We start from the raw sequence: 15,980 nt of genomic DNA, 5'->3' as shown, positions 1-15,980 counted from the left end.
CTTTAGGACCAGTGTTAATGGAGGCCCTGACCAGAAACCTGCCTGTGTCTGGATATAATGAATGCCACCCTGGGCCCCAGCAGGTCCTCCATTGCTGCATGGGTCCAGGGATAATTTGAATTGGAGCATGTGCCATAGCAATCTGCCCATCCCCCAAATTCAATCCCTGCCAACTGCCACACTGGTGTTCACAAACACTGCTGCCCATCTGCGGGGCAAAACACTGGCCAAAGCCCCAGTTTACTAGTTTTTTTGTCTATATGATAAATAAAAATAGTCATAAATTCACCTAAAAAATCCTATTCTCAGTTGATGAGTTCTTAAAAGTTTCTTTTAGCAATATGATGAAATTTCAATCATAGGTAAGTTAAGTTAATATCCATATTAGTCAAAAACACAAATGAACAGATAACAACACACATTATTGTTGATATCATGTTTGTTTTTCTTTTGTTTTTTTTGTTTTTGTTGTTTTTTGCATTAACTGGGCAAATAATAAATAAAAGTTTATTGGGGAATGTGAGAGGAAGAAGTTTCCCTATTATGGCATTCATTCTCATTACTTAATCATGGCTCTCCTTTTTTGTGTTTTGCCATCTGTCATCTTGAGAAGCAAATGAACCAGCTGCCATGGAGTGTGATCCTGCCCAATCAGAAATGTGGTCCTTTTCAAAGCGCATCTGTGTGAACCTCTTTGCAAAAAAAAAAGAAAAATAAAACGCAACCAAAAAAAAAAGCATCTTAAAAGTCGGGAATAACATTTTTGGATGGTCAATGTTTTTACTTAAACGGTCCTTCTTAGCATATATGCATAAACTTTGCCTTTTTCAGAGTAAAATAGATTTGGAGGAGTGTTATTCCTTTTTACAATAAAAATAAAAAGAAAAAAGATAAAACTTTTTTTTTTTTACATCACAGTTCTTCGTAAAACAGACGAGAGCTGATTTACTTCTAACATAACCCTTGAGACACTGGACAACGCGAGTGGAACTGGAGGAGGGAAAGGGGCCTCCCTCTGATGCCTCGTCTCCAACCCCCAGCGACAGCACAGCTGGGTTGCAAAGGATCAGCCTAATTTTCGGGTCCCTTTAATGGTTGTGACGAAGACCAATCACTAATCCTTTAAACTGGGGAAAAATGATCCCGCAGCCCTGCAGCGCCGCCACAACTCCACGAGTCCAATAAGAACATGGAAGGGGGGAGGGACTTGGACAGAAGCAGGACACTTTGTCCATGATAGACAACCTTCAAATTTCAAAAAGAGATAAACCGGAGATTAGATGTTTAATGAAATTAGGATAAAAATGTGTTTTCTTTTTACTCAAGACGAGTCATACAAACATTTGTATTAGGTGGTGGGTAATGAGACAAAATTATTTCTAATCTAAAAAATATAAAAAAAAGAACCTATTTTGAGTTCTGAAAAATACAACTCAAATTATACCAAATTATTGATGTTTTAAAGCCAAAAATCTAACAAAACTTGAGTATCTTGAAGCCAATACACTGGATTATTAATCTCTTAACATGGTGAAACGTTTTTAATTTATTTTCCAAATAAAGCACAAGACATACAACCCTTAAAACCTTTCAGAGTGAAAAAAAAAACATCATCAGTTTCAACCTGCGAGTAACTATTTTCCATCACCTCATCAGGGTGGCAGGTGGTCTAATTTAGATTCTAAAAGAATTCAGAAATGTGTTGCAATAGGTTGCTCTTTGCTCAGTGACTCTAAATTCAAAAATGTACATAAAATTCAGAATAATATATATGTACAAAAAACATCTTGGGTAAAGGACAGGAGATTTGATACATTAGTGAAAGTTTGGCTTTTCTGGGAAGGTGCATCCAACCCTCTTGATTATGACGTTTGCCGCGTAGTGACCCGCCCTGATGCACTCCTCTAGCGGCTGCTCTTGGACCAGTGCAGACAGGAATCCTGGGTAGACAGAAGAAAATGGGAAGTCTGGAACAAACACCTTAAACTTATACAGTCATTAAAAGTTATCTTATTCAACCTAGAAGCATTGTCACAATATATATTGGGCTGGTTTGTACAGATCAAGTGGGAAAGTACACAGAAACATGTGGTGAGACATCCCTCCGTACCTCCAACAAAGGCGTCTCCAGCTCCATTAGTGTCCACAATGTCATTCTGGTCAATGTCCACAACAGGAAACATGGTCACTTGGTCATCTGTGGACAATAGAAAGACTGTTATTTTCTTGATTTTATCATTTTTCACAGTGTTTGGAAAGATATTTGTGTGATTTTTACATTATATATATTCATATAAATAAATATAAATATAAAATTCATATTCAACATTTAAACATTGTGTCTTTGACATTAATACGCCATTCAAACAAAAAAGGTTTGTTATTGTGTTTTTTGGAGGGAAATCATATATTTTCTTAAAATAACAGGCAGGGAAGCAAAATTCTTTTCATATATTGTTGCACATGATTAAAGAAACGTCTTTTCAACCCTAAAACAAGCAGGTCACTTATGCCTGCTGCCTATATTGCAATAGTTTTGCCCAATTCAATCGGTTTGTTCAAAAGAGGCCCAAGTCCACAATGTTTCAAAATAGAGACTTTATATGCTCTATGGTCTTCAAGGGAAGAGTTTCTAATTGTGTGCAAAAAAAGTCTGTTGTAATGTATTGACTATGCCAGACATTTAAAATGCATTAAGTGCAAAAATCCTGCACTTGGGCCTCTTTTGCATGGGTTTTGCTTTATTCCATAGATGGCAGTACTAGTTATCCAATATGGCAGCGCCCCTGTTTAATTCAAGAAGGGCCCAAGTCCAGAGACTTTAGTTTGCTAGTTCTCTGAAATTATAAAAGTGAGGTGCTTCATATAATAGCAATTGTAAGCTATGAACTGGTGCTAAATCAGGGTAAAGTATTAATCATTTGGTGTAGCCTCCCTTTAAGCTTTGCAATTACGGTAAAATAATTTCCTGGAAAAACAAAAACTCTTGGACTTGGGCCCTTTTTGAACCAACCGATTCAATTGTTTACGGTCTTTAGGATTTAAAACTAGTCAAATTCTGTCAATTTAGTTTTTTGATTTTCTGATGTTTCATGTGAAAAATGTCTTGTAGTTTTTGGATTTATTTTTCTAAATTTCAGTTATGGTATTTTCAGTTTGAGTCCTTTCAAAGTTAAAAGCCAGATACTGAAAACATTTGGAAGAAAAACCAGATGTGTCTCATGAAGGCTATTTATTATTTTTATTGTATTGTATTTAACCAAATTTTTTTTTCTACACAAAAAATGGCAGAAAGCGATCATTGTATTGATTGTATAAGCAATGGACTTTTTTTTTGTTTCATTTAGGGTCTATTCAGACTGTGAAAATCCTTTGTTACGGGTCAAGTCTGCTCAATTTGTTCTGAATCAAGTCCCGAATCTTGTGTTTGGTCTGTATTCAGCGGACTGTTCTGTTACGGACAAAAGGTTATAAACAAAACCACATGACTAAAGATCTCTTTAGTCATTGGTAAGGACAAGGAGGGCTGGTCAAAACGACAAAATAAAGACAGGCGTGCTGCGCTTTACAGTCCTTAATGGGACAGTTAACTTATTAAAACTATATTTTGATTACCAGTCTTGAACGTCGGGAACAACCCTTTTTACTTGTTACTTTGGTACTGCTTAGGCGTGCTGCAAAGCGGTTGCTGGCAAGGAGACGTACTGTGTGTGCTTTAACTCAGAGGATGCTAGCATCTGCAGTGATGAGGAGACGTATGAAGGTACGCTGATAGGTGTTTATGACATATAGATTGTCGGGAAAACAGGAAAAAGCAATAAAAGTTGTTTAATTAAGGCTGTATTCATCTGACCATATTTTTATGTGTTGCTGTGTCTCATTGTTGTGTTGTCATGGCATTGTTTTTAAAAGAATTCTGTTAAGGAAACTACCATGTAGCTTTTAGGGTGACATCATAGCAGCGCCGTGGGTGTCCCGCATAACGCTACAGAAAAGCATGTAATAAGCGTTTTCAGCAGTGTTAAAAAAAAGTTATAATGAATAAAAAGTTGAACTCTTTTTTTCCTTTTGATAACAAGAGAAACGTTGCTTGACATTTGTCCTTGATCTGTTGCTGAAGCAACAGATGAGTTCCTACTCTGTTTATGTCGGCTACGATGGTGGTTTTGGTTCAGTTGTTCCACTCAGAGGACGGATTGTAGTCAGACTAAGGAATCTCAGAGCGAACCGAAGCTCGGTAGGATTGGAAATGAACTGAGACCACTTCGAAAGATGGGTCCAAGAGTAGTTTCTGGTCCTGGACTTAGAAAATGTGTTTCAGATCATTGGGATAAACAAACTCTGGTTCACTTAAAGCAAACCAAATGTGTCCACTCTAAATCCACCCTGAAATTCATCTATTGAGTAGCATTTAAACTTTTTAAGAAAAGTGGAAGTTGTTCCATTCCTGGCTATCGCAAGCACTGGATCCACGACAGCCTCGGTGAGCAGATCAGCCAGTTCTATGTGCACCTTTGTACGCAGAGAGGTACGTGCAACATTGACAAGTATCTCTCTGTCCATTCTTTGCCTATAATTAAATTATTGTATAATAAAGCCAGGTTATTACTACAGCTGCTCTCATTTTTGTGTACGATCAGAACAAGTTTAAAATAGCTTTTTAAAGATATTAAGACAACTTTCCTTTCTGAAACTGCTGTCATTTTATCCAAACTGATTGCTTTTATAAGAATAAAGAATGGGGTTCCACAACCACATCTCAATAGTGAAGGCATCCACATTCCAAACGGTCAATGGTATTACTTCTTACCCAGGATTTAAGATTAATTTCTTTGTTGTAAGTGTGTAGGAGGTTTTTGCTCTCAGAAGTCTATTAAGTAAGGTTCAAATGAGGATTTTGGCCAGGTTGTGCCTCTGTGGATGGGCTTTTTTGATCAGTGTTACAAGTGACGGAATGTTACAACCTTTGTCTCAAACTGTAAAAACAAAACAAAAAAACAAGCCTCTAAGCTTGCCACAAGTGTCAGCGGGTGGCAAGGGTGGGTAGGCAAATAAATAAAGAAATGCCAAGCTGGCAGCACAATGAGTGCCAGTCTTCTGTTTTAGCACCATGACCTCATCTCTAGTAAATCTGATTATTTGCTTCATGAGAAACCATGTCTTGTGTAAGAAAAGAAGAAAAAGAACGATCCGAGACTTGTGATTAGTGTATGATAGTTGAGAACCCTGAGATCACCGTTTCATTGACTTTTTACATTGGATGATACAAAAAAATGGAAAGTTAAAAGAAAAGAAATCCACCCAATAAATCTGTTTCCCTCTTGATTTTTTGTGTTTTGCTTGGATTTAGCTGAACATTTAGTGTTTGGGAAACTAGATGGTTACAAATATAACCAAAATCCCCAGAAATCTAAAACTGTGACATTAACTAAGCAATCAGGGAGGGCAGCTTTACAGAGCTGGTTAGTTACATCTATAGAATGGGATGTTTCCTTTTCAGACATTTTAGTTCAATGGTTTGGATTCAGTGTATTGTGAATATTGCTCCCGTGTTGGTACACACTGGCATGCATTTATGCCACCTTTAATCTTTGATACACAGCAGCATTAAATTGACTACTTTCACTGACCATTGTTAAATTTTCCTGTGAATTATTTTGTGAAGTCTTTGTTATCTTTAGATATTGACACAGCAAGCCACCAAAGTTCAGTGACCAAAGTTAACTGTCATTTAATGTGAATTGCGTTTTTGCAGAGTAATAATAAATCAGTCAATTAAACTTTGTCTGTATGGAACATAGCCGAGTCTTCATGAAGTACATTTTGTTGTATAAAATTTAAATTATAGGAGAAAAAAAAGAAGAAAACTATTGGACTCCTTGACAGTATTAAGATCCAAGGAACATCGTTAAATGATCGTTTTTTACAAAACACAACAAAATTCTAATGAAAGCATTATACTTGTGTGGGTCCTCTTTATTGTTTGTACTATAATAAAAAAGACAGTTTATGTATTAAAAAGAAAAAAAAATATGACTAAATGAAGAATTTTATTGGTAAACTTATCTGTACAATAAATTTATTTAAAAAACAATTAAGAAAAAATAATAATGGGAGTGTTAATAGGCTTCTACACACCCAAACATTTTTGTTAGGTAATGTTCTTTGTAATGCAATTGTAAGAGCATACAGGAAAAAAAAGTCTTCGGTCTATTGTGTCTGGGATGTGGGAGGGGCAGAGTCACTGGCTGCAGCACCATTTGGGTAAACAATATACATGCTACCCAATAAAGTTTTCCCAAATCTCCAATTACAATGATATAAATAAGTTGGAGAAAAATGCAATGAAACGAGAACTTTTTGTTAAAATATCATATAATGTCCAGAAAGTTGATACTTTGAGAAGTGTCTTATTAAATAGTACAAACCTGATATAAAGGAACCTTTTGGCAATGTAAAAAAGAGACTTTCCACTTTGTTAACAAAATAATTGACTTTTAAGTGTAATGATCAAGACCGTAAACACAGCTTGTGTGAGTAGTTTCAGTTTCTAACGGAAGACACCAAATGGGAACCATCAAATCATTGTTGATGGATGATCCTGGATGAATTATGGCAGCATGTGATCTCCAAAGACTTTCCCAGTTTAAAAGGAGGAACAGACAGCTTATCAGATGACAGAGTCTTACGGTTTAGAGCGACACTGAATCAGCAAAGAGTGTCAGAACAATGTAAACCCCACACACACACACGTGTTCAAACACTCTAAGAACTCTGACGACGCAAGCCTTCAAAAACCTGCAATAGACAAGAGACGGATGTTGATAAAAGATGAATGCCTCTTAGTGAGGAAAGACGCTGAGAGTTTAAGCAGAACTTGGGAAAAAGTATTTGTTTAATGAGACCCCCTGCCCCAGTAGGTGCTCACTGATATGAAGATATAAGAAATTCCACCGTAGCATTTTTGATTTCATTTATTTATAAAATAGATGAAGGACAGAGTATGAGCTGAACCCCTCACATCATAATCATAATCCACCAACTGCTTTCTGCCTTTTGTGGTATCAAACAAAAATTTAAAGAATGAATGTGCAGTAGGTCGAGTGGATCGATGGATCAGATTAAAATATGTATTGTGTTTTTACAACAGCACTAATTCCTTTAAAGAGAAACAGCTACATAACAATAAATCAAAAAAAGAATACAAAAATTCCTTTCAGGATCAGCTAATTAGCAGCATAACGACTCCGCTTAATTAATGCCACAGATGAGGCTTGAAAACCCTCTTCCCTCTTGAAATGATTAACTGCACATAAAAAGTGTGCTAATAATAAATTACATTTTGTCAGTTGCTCTGCATTTAGGAAACTCGAGTCGTTAGATGTGGTCGCGCTAATGCATTGCATTTTGCGGCTATAAAACCGGATGCTTCAAAGGCCGCTGCACTTGTTCGTCTGCAGAGTCTGGCGTTCATTAGATCTCGGAAACCAAACAGAGATAAGTGTGAGTAAATATGTCTGCTGTGGCTAAAGCAAATGATCAGGGCAGTGCACAAGGAGTCAGATCTTATTAGAAAAGGACGCCAAGTAACCTTTAACACAAACTCGTTCTAATCTTCTCTGACTTAAGCTTCGGGACTCGTGAACAGTGTTCATTTGTTTGCTCTCATTTTCACCGCATCACTGTCAGATCAAACAAAAAAAAAGTCTCTGATGTTTTTGCTGTTCTATTTGTAGAAATTTAGTGACATCAACCGCCAATCAAGCGTCTGCACTTGTTTTAAAGTTGCATTAGAGAAAGGTGAGAAAATTTAAGCAATAATTGTTGTTTTAAGACCTATAAAATGAACTGAGTTTGCAGCTAAAGACTTGAGACCTGACTTGCAAACAGAAACTTGGTTTACCATGAAATCACTTAAATTTTCAAAAGTATTGTTCCATAAAAAGCTCAATTTGTACTGTTATTACTGAACAGGAAAACCTTTTTATACTTAAGAAACTTTTTTCTCATAGATAGAGAGGATTCAAGGATCTTAAAATGAGGTGCATTTTATCAATTTATCTGCAGTCTGTAACAATATAAGTGTTCAAAGATATAAAATAAAAATGTTTTTCTGATGTTCAGATGCATGGAGACGATCAATGTTGTCACGACATCTTTACATTTTTGATAAAGTACACAATTTCATATATTATATTTTAAAAATCATTTTATGGATAATTATAGCAGGAAAAAATGAGAAGTGAGTGAAACTGAATAGAGTAGCTATCTGAAATCTTTCTCTCTGATATTACTCCTGCTCCATGCTGTGGTGTGAATCATGACTCATGAGGAATCCAAATACCTCTCTGCACCCATGACCAATCTCTATATCCTGCTCTTGGGAGGGAAAGCTCAGACAACCTCACTGGTGCAAATAATTCAAACAGACTGACATGTTAACCCAAGCTCCAGCCCAGTTTTCCACTCTAACTAAGTTGTTATTGGCAAAAAAAAACTCTCACGGAGATGGCAAGAACCTGGAGTGGTCAAAACTGCCAGACTGTTGTTCCTGGCCTGCACAGTGTATCTGAAAAGATCCCTTTCCTGAATTCCACCTAATGAGACCAGCAACATTATTTTCAATCAATAACACTCTGCTACATGTTTTACTGATTCAATTTCTTTCCAGGGTGAAATAGCAGGCTGGATGGAGCCGGGGATGTGGGAGTGCTCTAAAGCTCTTCTTCAACAGGTAATATGCACAAATGAGGGGAAAAAAAACATTTTTTTAAAGGAATTTGAGTAATTCCGTCTAGTGTGGTGCTGTGCAATTGTGGGCTTTTGTTGATACGCTCTACAGAATTCCCTCGTTAAAGCTCATGAATAGTCGACATTAAAAGAAGTTCTTTCTAACAGGCGTCTCTTTGAAATGAGTATCAAGACCTTTATTACTGGCTATTCTTTTTGACTATAAAACGCAAAGCCCAACAGTGTCTGGAAAAAAAAACCTCTTCCATAAAAAAAGAAAAAGTTGTTGCTGAACTAAGACAACTTAAGCTTCAGTGAAAGCTGATCATAAGAAGCCATGTTTTTTTTTTTTTAATTACTACAAGCTTTGCTGTGGATTTTCCAGCGCTCCGTGTTTTTCCTTTGACAAGCAGGCTGGAAAGCTAGCCGATCATTAAAATTAACTTTGGTCCCGCTGCCCTTTATCATCTACACAAGTGAAACAATTAAAACATTGCTTTAAATTCAAGTACTGCAGGCACAGCTGAGTATCGACCTAAAATTCATGAGCTTGAGTTAAAGTCAAACATCTTCATGTGAAAAACGCTCCGTCCTCTCAGCCAGAATCCGAGCCTCAGAGAGGAAGGCTGCATTACCGCTTTCTTGGCAAACATGACAGGCTTGAAGTGAGCTGACATTCAATCCCTTTCCTAACCATAACCAGCATCGCAACTCTGAAAAAAAGGACGAGCGGATGTATGTAAATAATAAAGCTGGATGAAAAAGACCTGCAGGGCAGATCATTAGTTGAGTATATACTTGAAATAACCGTTTTTTATGTTTAATTATCATATCAACGTAAGGTGAAAACCTCCCTGCTTAAACAAAATAAAAGCCTTAAGTAAACACCCTTTTGCTTCAAATCCACTATTAACATCTTTGTCTCATGTGATTAACACATATAGATGAGCATCAAAGTTGAGATCAGTCTGCTTAGCCCCTTTGAGAGCACTAAAACTCTCAGAGGAGCTGAGTCAAGCTTTATCAAGCCCCTTATCAGCAATTAAGCGGCAACCTCTGGTGAATGTTCGTTTATTAGATCTCCTCAGTTAGGGTTCGGGGCACAGTGATCTTAATTACTGCTGTAATGGGCGTATAAGCAAAAGTTCCAGGATCAGCGGTGTCAGAGGTGGCTAAATAAAAGGCTGCTCCTCACTTTTTAAAAGGCATCTTTGAAGTGACAGTGTGACTAAAGTCCCCAAATGAGCCGCAGCGAAAAGAACAATAAGAAAGTGACATCTCTTTTTGGAGAATGATACTACTGGGGAAGGCGTTCTTCCATCCTTAATCACTATAAAATGGTTTAACATGACACACAGAGGCTGGCAAATGATCAAATCCTGACAGGAGGACAAATTGCAAACAAAATGAGAGATCAAGTTTATTAGAGTGGCGCCTCTGGGAAATGAAAATCTTTAATTCTCTTTTTACATTGACATTTATTTGGCTGGCATAAATAGCGATGTTCACAGGCAAACACGCACCACTTCACAACTACTGTAACCGCTCCACTGAAATGATGGCACACTTAATGACATTTATCATGTTTGCCTTTGTAGATTACATCTGAAACACATTGTCTTTCATCCAGCCAACATTCATTATGTATTTCATATAAAGTTCACAGTGGCGCACGGCTGTGCCTTCATGCAGGGGCAATGAGAGGAGCTGGCGGGAATTATCCATCACCTCCAGCACAATGGATGGATTCTCCGGCTTTTTAACAGCCAGACATTTCTTTAAAGATTTCTTTTCAAACTCTCATGAGAGAAAATTCACCTCTATGAGTTCTACTTTGATCACAGATATTGGAAATGGACTTGCTCAATTATGGTACATGGTTTTTTATTGGTCAAAATCTCTGTGTCGTCCTTTATCGACTTAAAGGGGAAGCAGAGCGGCAAAACCCTGTTACATCTCAAAGAGCTGTGATTAAAGCAATCCAGTGATGCCTCTGAAGTCTTCAAACTAAGCTTTAAAAAATGAAGGAGATAATAAAACCTGTTTGCAGAAATATCAATTGTATTGTATCGCACGGATAAATCTTTCAGATGTTTCGCATGTTTACCTTTGTGGGTTTGATCCATTCAATAAACAAGTTGGTAATAAATAAGTTAGAAATCTGTAAAAGAAAAAAAAAGGTGGTAGTTTATATCAAATATGACTTCCTTTTATAATAAAAATGATCAATATTCCTGCTTCCATAAGATGGTAAAAGTGCACAGGAATGCTTAGGTAGGTATTTATCAGGAAGCTCCACCTTTGAAATAATGTGTAAAACATAATTTTCTTTAATTAATAATTAGCACTAATTTGTTAACTTGTTTTTGGTTACAGTAACTCATTAAAGGAAATGACAAATGCATAATGCCAGCAAAGTAACAGCTAGAAAACTTATAATAACACTTTCACTAAGAAATTATGCCACAAAGGTAGATGTGAGCAATGTAAAAACAGACACTATTATCAAATATATTGTATCTGACAAATGTTTGAAAGTTTGTTTTAGTCCACGTGGCTGGTGTAAAAGCTCACCCGAACCCTGATATGAACAAAATCAGATAACTCGTCACTTGGACCTAATCCCTGCTGTGTTTCACTACAATGTGAATGCAGATGGACCATCCAGTAAAGCGGCTCGTTTCCAGGATGTTTGGTCAAAACCAAAATATCTCAAAGTGTGGTGTGTAAAAGCAAACCAAATCCAGGTTTGAGGAAACAAATCCACTGGGACTATTACTGGGCAAATGTGAAAGCTCTTTTTGCTTTTGGGACCTTTTTATTCCTATGATAATTAATCTTAAATAAAAGTTATGCAGCAAATTTATAGTAGGAAAGTTAGATTCCTCCTGTGATGGTTTGGAAGTTAAAGCATAACAAAACCAGATGGACAAAAGTTTAAAACTCGTAAAAGGAAACTGAAAGCAAACAACTCCTAAAACTAAGTAAACACTGGAGATTTGACACAAGTTCAAAACCCACGTTTATAGTAAGTTCAAAAATGCGCGTTTAGCCCATGATGCTCACACTGGACAAGCAGGGAGGGGCTTCTTCTTTCTACTGTTTAACTAGTACATGTCCGCCATGGGATTTTAAATGTATGAATCTATTTATGAATGTGTTCTAATGATGAAAACTTAGACAGTTTAGATAAAATAACATTTTTCACATAAATAAAATCATTCAAATACAATGAATTGTGGTCTATATTCACATATCTAGTGAACACTGATCTATTTTCAAACAGTTGGCACTTCCGTGAATTAAAAGAGGACGCCATCCATACGCCACTACCCCACTTCAGTCCCTGATTGGTTCAAAATTAGATCAGGTCAACTTGCAACGACCATTCAATGGTCATGGGCGTTGTAAAAACGTGTGACTCTACGTGTCAATGTGTGAGCCCGTAGCCCGAAACGTCTGTTTACATAGACTTTTCATTGGAAGATGTTGCTTGAACGACCGTTGATGCGGGCGGTGTGAACGGTTAATAATCAAGCAAAGTGATGATAGGTCAACTGTTGTAAAAATGAATACTATCGTTGAACTTTTTGCTAATAAAAGGATAACAAAAGAATATATTTTTTAGGTGTTTTAAAGTACACACTGTGCTAAATATCAGTGGAAGGTGTCAGCAGTATGAAACTGATGACAGTGGCACTAAAAGTCTTGTTGTACAGCCTCCCCGCAGCTCCCACTGATGAGTGATATGTTGGAGCCTTCACCTGAGGCCATCTCTTCCTGTGCTCCACTCGTCTGAGCTGAACTGCAAAGTCAATGAGGAGAGACACCCCGTGGGCCCAAACAAAGGCAAAGGCTCCCAGCAGTAATCTGAGACGTATTGTCTCCCCTCACACTGCTTAAACCTTCAACCCCTCCTCAGCTGTGATGACACTGCCTTTTAATGTCCCACTCGCAAAAACGCCCCGATCAAAGAAAATGGGGATGATTTGAGAGGGCCTGCTCTGTCAACTTCTCCCCAAGGTCACTCTGCCAGCGTTTTGCAAAGAAAAAAAAAACAAGGAAGGCAGGATGTCAGGATGTTGGGACTTAAGTATTAAATATTGCTGAGGACCGGTCTGGAGTCTGTCCAAGTCAAACTCAGAAGTACTTCACAAATCAATGGCTGCTCTCTGCATCCCCCGCACTTCTTTTATGCTCTAAAATAACAGAATGTAGTGCAAGCATTTTTTTTTTAACATCTGGTGTCAATATCGCAGCTTAACTTCAAAGAAATTACTGATAGCATTCTGCTCTTCTCGGTCTAGTGATCTATTCAAGACTGCATTCTGCAGTTACCAGATATGAGGTTTAAGTGAAGGTTGGAGATGTCTAAAGGGGGCCAGAAGCAGGGGTGGCTTCCAGGGGTTGGGGAGATAATCAGAATGAAACCAAAATGAGAAAAGCCATACCAACAGTTGCAACAGTGTCGTCCTTGCCCTGGGTGAAAACCACCACCCGCTGCCTCCTTGTGTTCTCCTTGGGGAGGTTTTGCGTCTTCCTTGCGATCTCTGCAATGTCATCCGTCTGCAAAAAAAAAAAACACAGTTGGTGTTGGTGTGAAGACACAATGAAAACATCACAAAAAGCGGTTGGGAGGTTCGATTTTTCCCCCCAGTTGGAACTAGACAGGGAATCTGGAACGGGCCAAAATGGATCAACAGGAGTGCGGAAGGGCTGGCAAAATATTAGAATTTCAATTCTCTTTCTTCGATGAAAAATGAAGTGTGTAAAGATATGCTGTTGTTAGATAAAGCTACTTGTGATAAAGCTGAAGAGATAGGTGGTGCTTGTGCTGTATCATTCTCCTTACTGGAACAGGCCATCTCTCCTCAGCATCTGCACAGAATGGATATTCTCGCCTGGAGACGACAGAGCTCTCCTGAGTGCTTGCCTTTGATCATAAGAGGGATAAAAAAAACCTCACCTGTCAGAGCTACTTTATTATTAACTCATCATGATGTTCTATGAACAGGTAAAATGTCTTTATTGTCATCTTGCAGTGGAGTGCACTGCTTTTCCTGTAAAACAGCACTATGAGGAGTTTGCATTAGGGATCGTGGATGCCTCCAGCATCTGTATCAAAGCTAACACTTGAGCACCTTCATGGTGAGCAAATACTGTGATTATGGGAGTAATCAGAGAGATAGGCTCTGGCCCAATACTCCCAACCACTCTGGCTCACTCAAACCAATGAGCTTTTACACCTCTAAATGCCTCCCAAACGTCCTTTAATCAGCCCTGAGAGGTCCGGAGAGACCCAGGGCTGAGGAAAAATGGGTGTAACACTCTAAGTAAGTGCTAATGGTGAGGTTAATACAGAGGCTGTTAGCAGGTGATGGTGAAAAAAGAGCAATTTGTCACTGCGACTGGATGTAACCACAAGCACTCCTTCAGATACTGAATGCACAACCACACAAGGCTTCGGCACATTGTCACCCTCAGGTTTTATGTTCGCCGACATAAAAAAGCCGCTCTACTCAGGTTTAGAAAGCTGAAAGGTTTCGAGGGCCAGAGGTGGCAGATTGAGCATCATGGCGGTTGAGCACCGCGAGACACCATCTTAGCCTGTCAGAAACACTTACCTGCAAACTTCCTGTGGGGTAAAACGGCGCAGGGAAACTGGATTTGAAGCAAGCCCAAAACAATTGGATTGACAAATGATATGGTCAATTTGGTTTACAACAGCCAAATGGCAATATTTACGACCGTGAGGCAACTGATCAGACATAAATCAACAAGGCGTGAAATATGAAAGCTTTACAAGGGTGTTAAATTGTGTTTCTGTGTTGAAGCCAGTGAGAAACTGATAATCTCCGCTGCAGGCTGCTTGAAAAACACTGCAAGGGAGAGATTCAATTAGAGCTGTGATGCAGAGAGTTCTTTGAGCCTTTAAAGGAAACAGATCACAATCAGGCAACTGTGTTCAGATCTGCTGATTGCTGTGTTGGAGAGGCCAAGCTCTTTATCTTGTATTTATACGGGAGAACTGCTGTCATTTTTTGTTAGTCAACCATAATGTGACGATTATAGCGCTTTGGGAAATATTAAAAGCACATTATGTTGTGGTTTCAGATTGGCTACCGTCAATATATCATCATGGTTGCTTTAGAAATCTGATGCTGGACTCAAGATAACCTCTTTTAGTTGACTACAGCTGATAAAGGACTTCCAGTACTGGAAGAGATGAATGAATATCTTTGACAGTCCATATCTAAAGAGCTAATGGTCCCAATTGTAAATCTGTTTTTTTTGGGGGGGGGGGGGTTTGTCTAGTTGCAGAAGATCGAAAAATGTGGAATATTGTTACAGTTGATGAAGTATTTCTCACTATTTATACATGGCCTTGACGGTAAAGTGTACCTGGCTGTCATAGTCAGCTTGGTTAGTTGTCTAATTACTTTCTGTTGGGGAGTTGTTATGAAGGAAATGGGGCGTTCCCTTCTGGCCTCCCAGTATTCTAGGGTCCAGCCCCCAATTAAAAAAAAAAAAATCCTCTTCTATCACTAGATGCATTTTTGTGACTGTGGTGTCACTATGGGCCGACCTCTGATCAGAAGATTGTGGGTTTGGTTCCTGCCGTGCCTGCCCTTGGGTCAAAGCATCCTTTGGCTAGACAGTGAACTTCACTTTGCTCCTGGTTGTTACAGGTTGGTGCCAGTCTTAGGCAGCAAAGCTGCAATCAGTGTGTGAATATGTGTGTCTGGATGGGTGAATGGGAGCGTGACTGAAAACGTACGTTTAAGCCACCACTTTCAATTAAAAGTCTATGGTAATGCTCATATATGCTTATTTTAGGCTTTCGCATTCAATACTATCGTGTTCACGCGTTACTACCCAAGTTTCTACAACTAACTAGGTTGAACTTTAACCAATCAGGGGACTGAATTTGGTAGTGATGTATACATGGTATCCTTTCTAATTCACAGAAGTGCCAACCATTTGTAAATTCATCATGGAGAAGAAATAAACATGACTCTAAAGGCCTGTTCACACCGGGACGAATTTCGCCGGCGATTTTCGCCGACGTTTAACGCCTCGTGACTAAAACAAAGGGCACCAATGAGAGTGTGCACACGCGAAAAAACGCCACGCGACAAAGCGTCAAAAAAAAAAAACGCCTCGGGTTCGTTTTTTTTTTTCGACGCATCGCGTCGAAATCTATTCGACCAATGAGAATGGCGCTTTTGCACACGTGTCTGGAGTTTCTG

General features: G+C 38.5%; 1 protein-coding gene across 4 annotated transcripts in view; it reads right to left on the bottom strand.

Annotated features, from left to right (window-relative positions):
- Window positions 1-1,265: 1,265 nt before the first annotated feature.
- adk (adenosine kinase) overlaps window positions 1,266-15,980 on the bottom strand; it is a 135,924-nt gene continuing 121,209 nt past the window's right edge. For all 4 annotated transcript variants that reach the window (XM_020711872.1, XM_011488215.3, XM_020711873.1 and 1 more), the window contains 3 exons: window positions 13,182-13,296; window positions 2,111-2,197; window positions 1,266-1,940 (listed from right to left, as the gene is read on the bottom strand). In XM_020711872.1, coding sequence (XP_020567531.1) covers window positions 1,816-1,940; window positions 2,111-2,197; window positions 13,182-13,296 — 327 coding nt within the window. In that variant the 3' untranslated portion in view covers window positions 1,266-1,815. The remainder of the gene's footprint in view (window positions 1,941-2,110; window positions 2,198-13,181; window positions 13,297-15,980) is intronic.

Source organism: Oryzias latipes, chromosome 19 (assembly GCF_002234675.1).
Source record: "Oryzias latipes chromosome 19, ASM223467v1".
NCBI lineage: Eukaryota > Metazoa > Chordata > Actinopteri > Beloniformes > Adrianichthyidae > Oryzias > Oryzias latipes.
The sequence above is the reverse complement of the archived record's forward strand: the minus strand, read 5'-3'. Positions and strand labels throughout refer to the sequence as shown.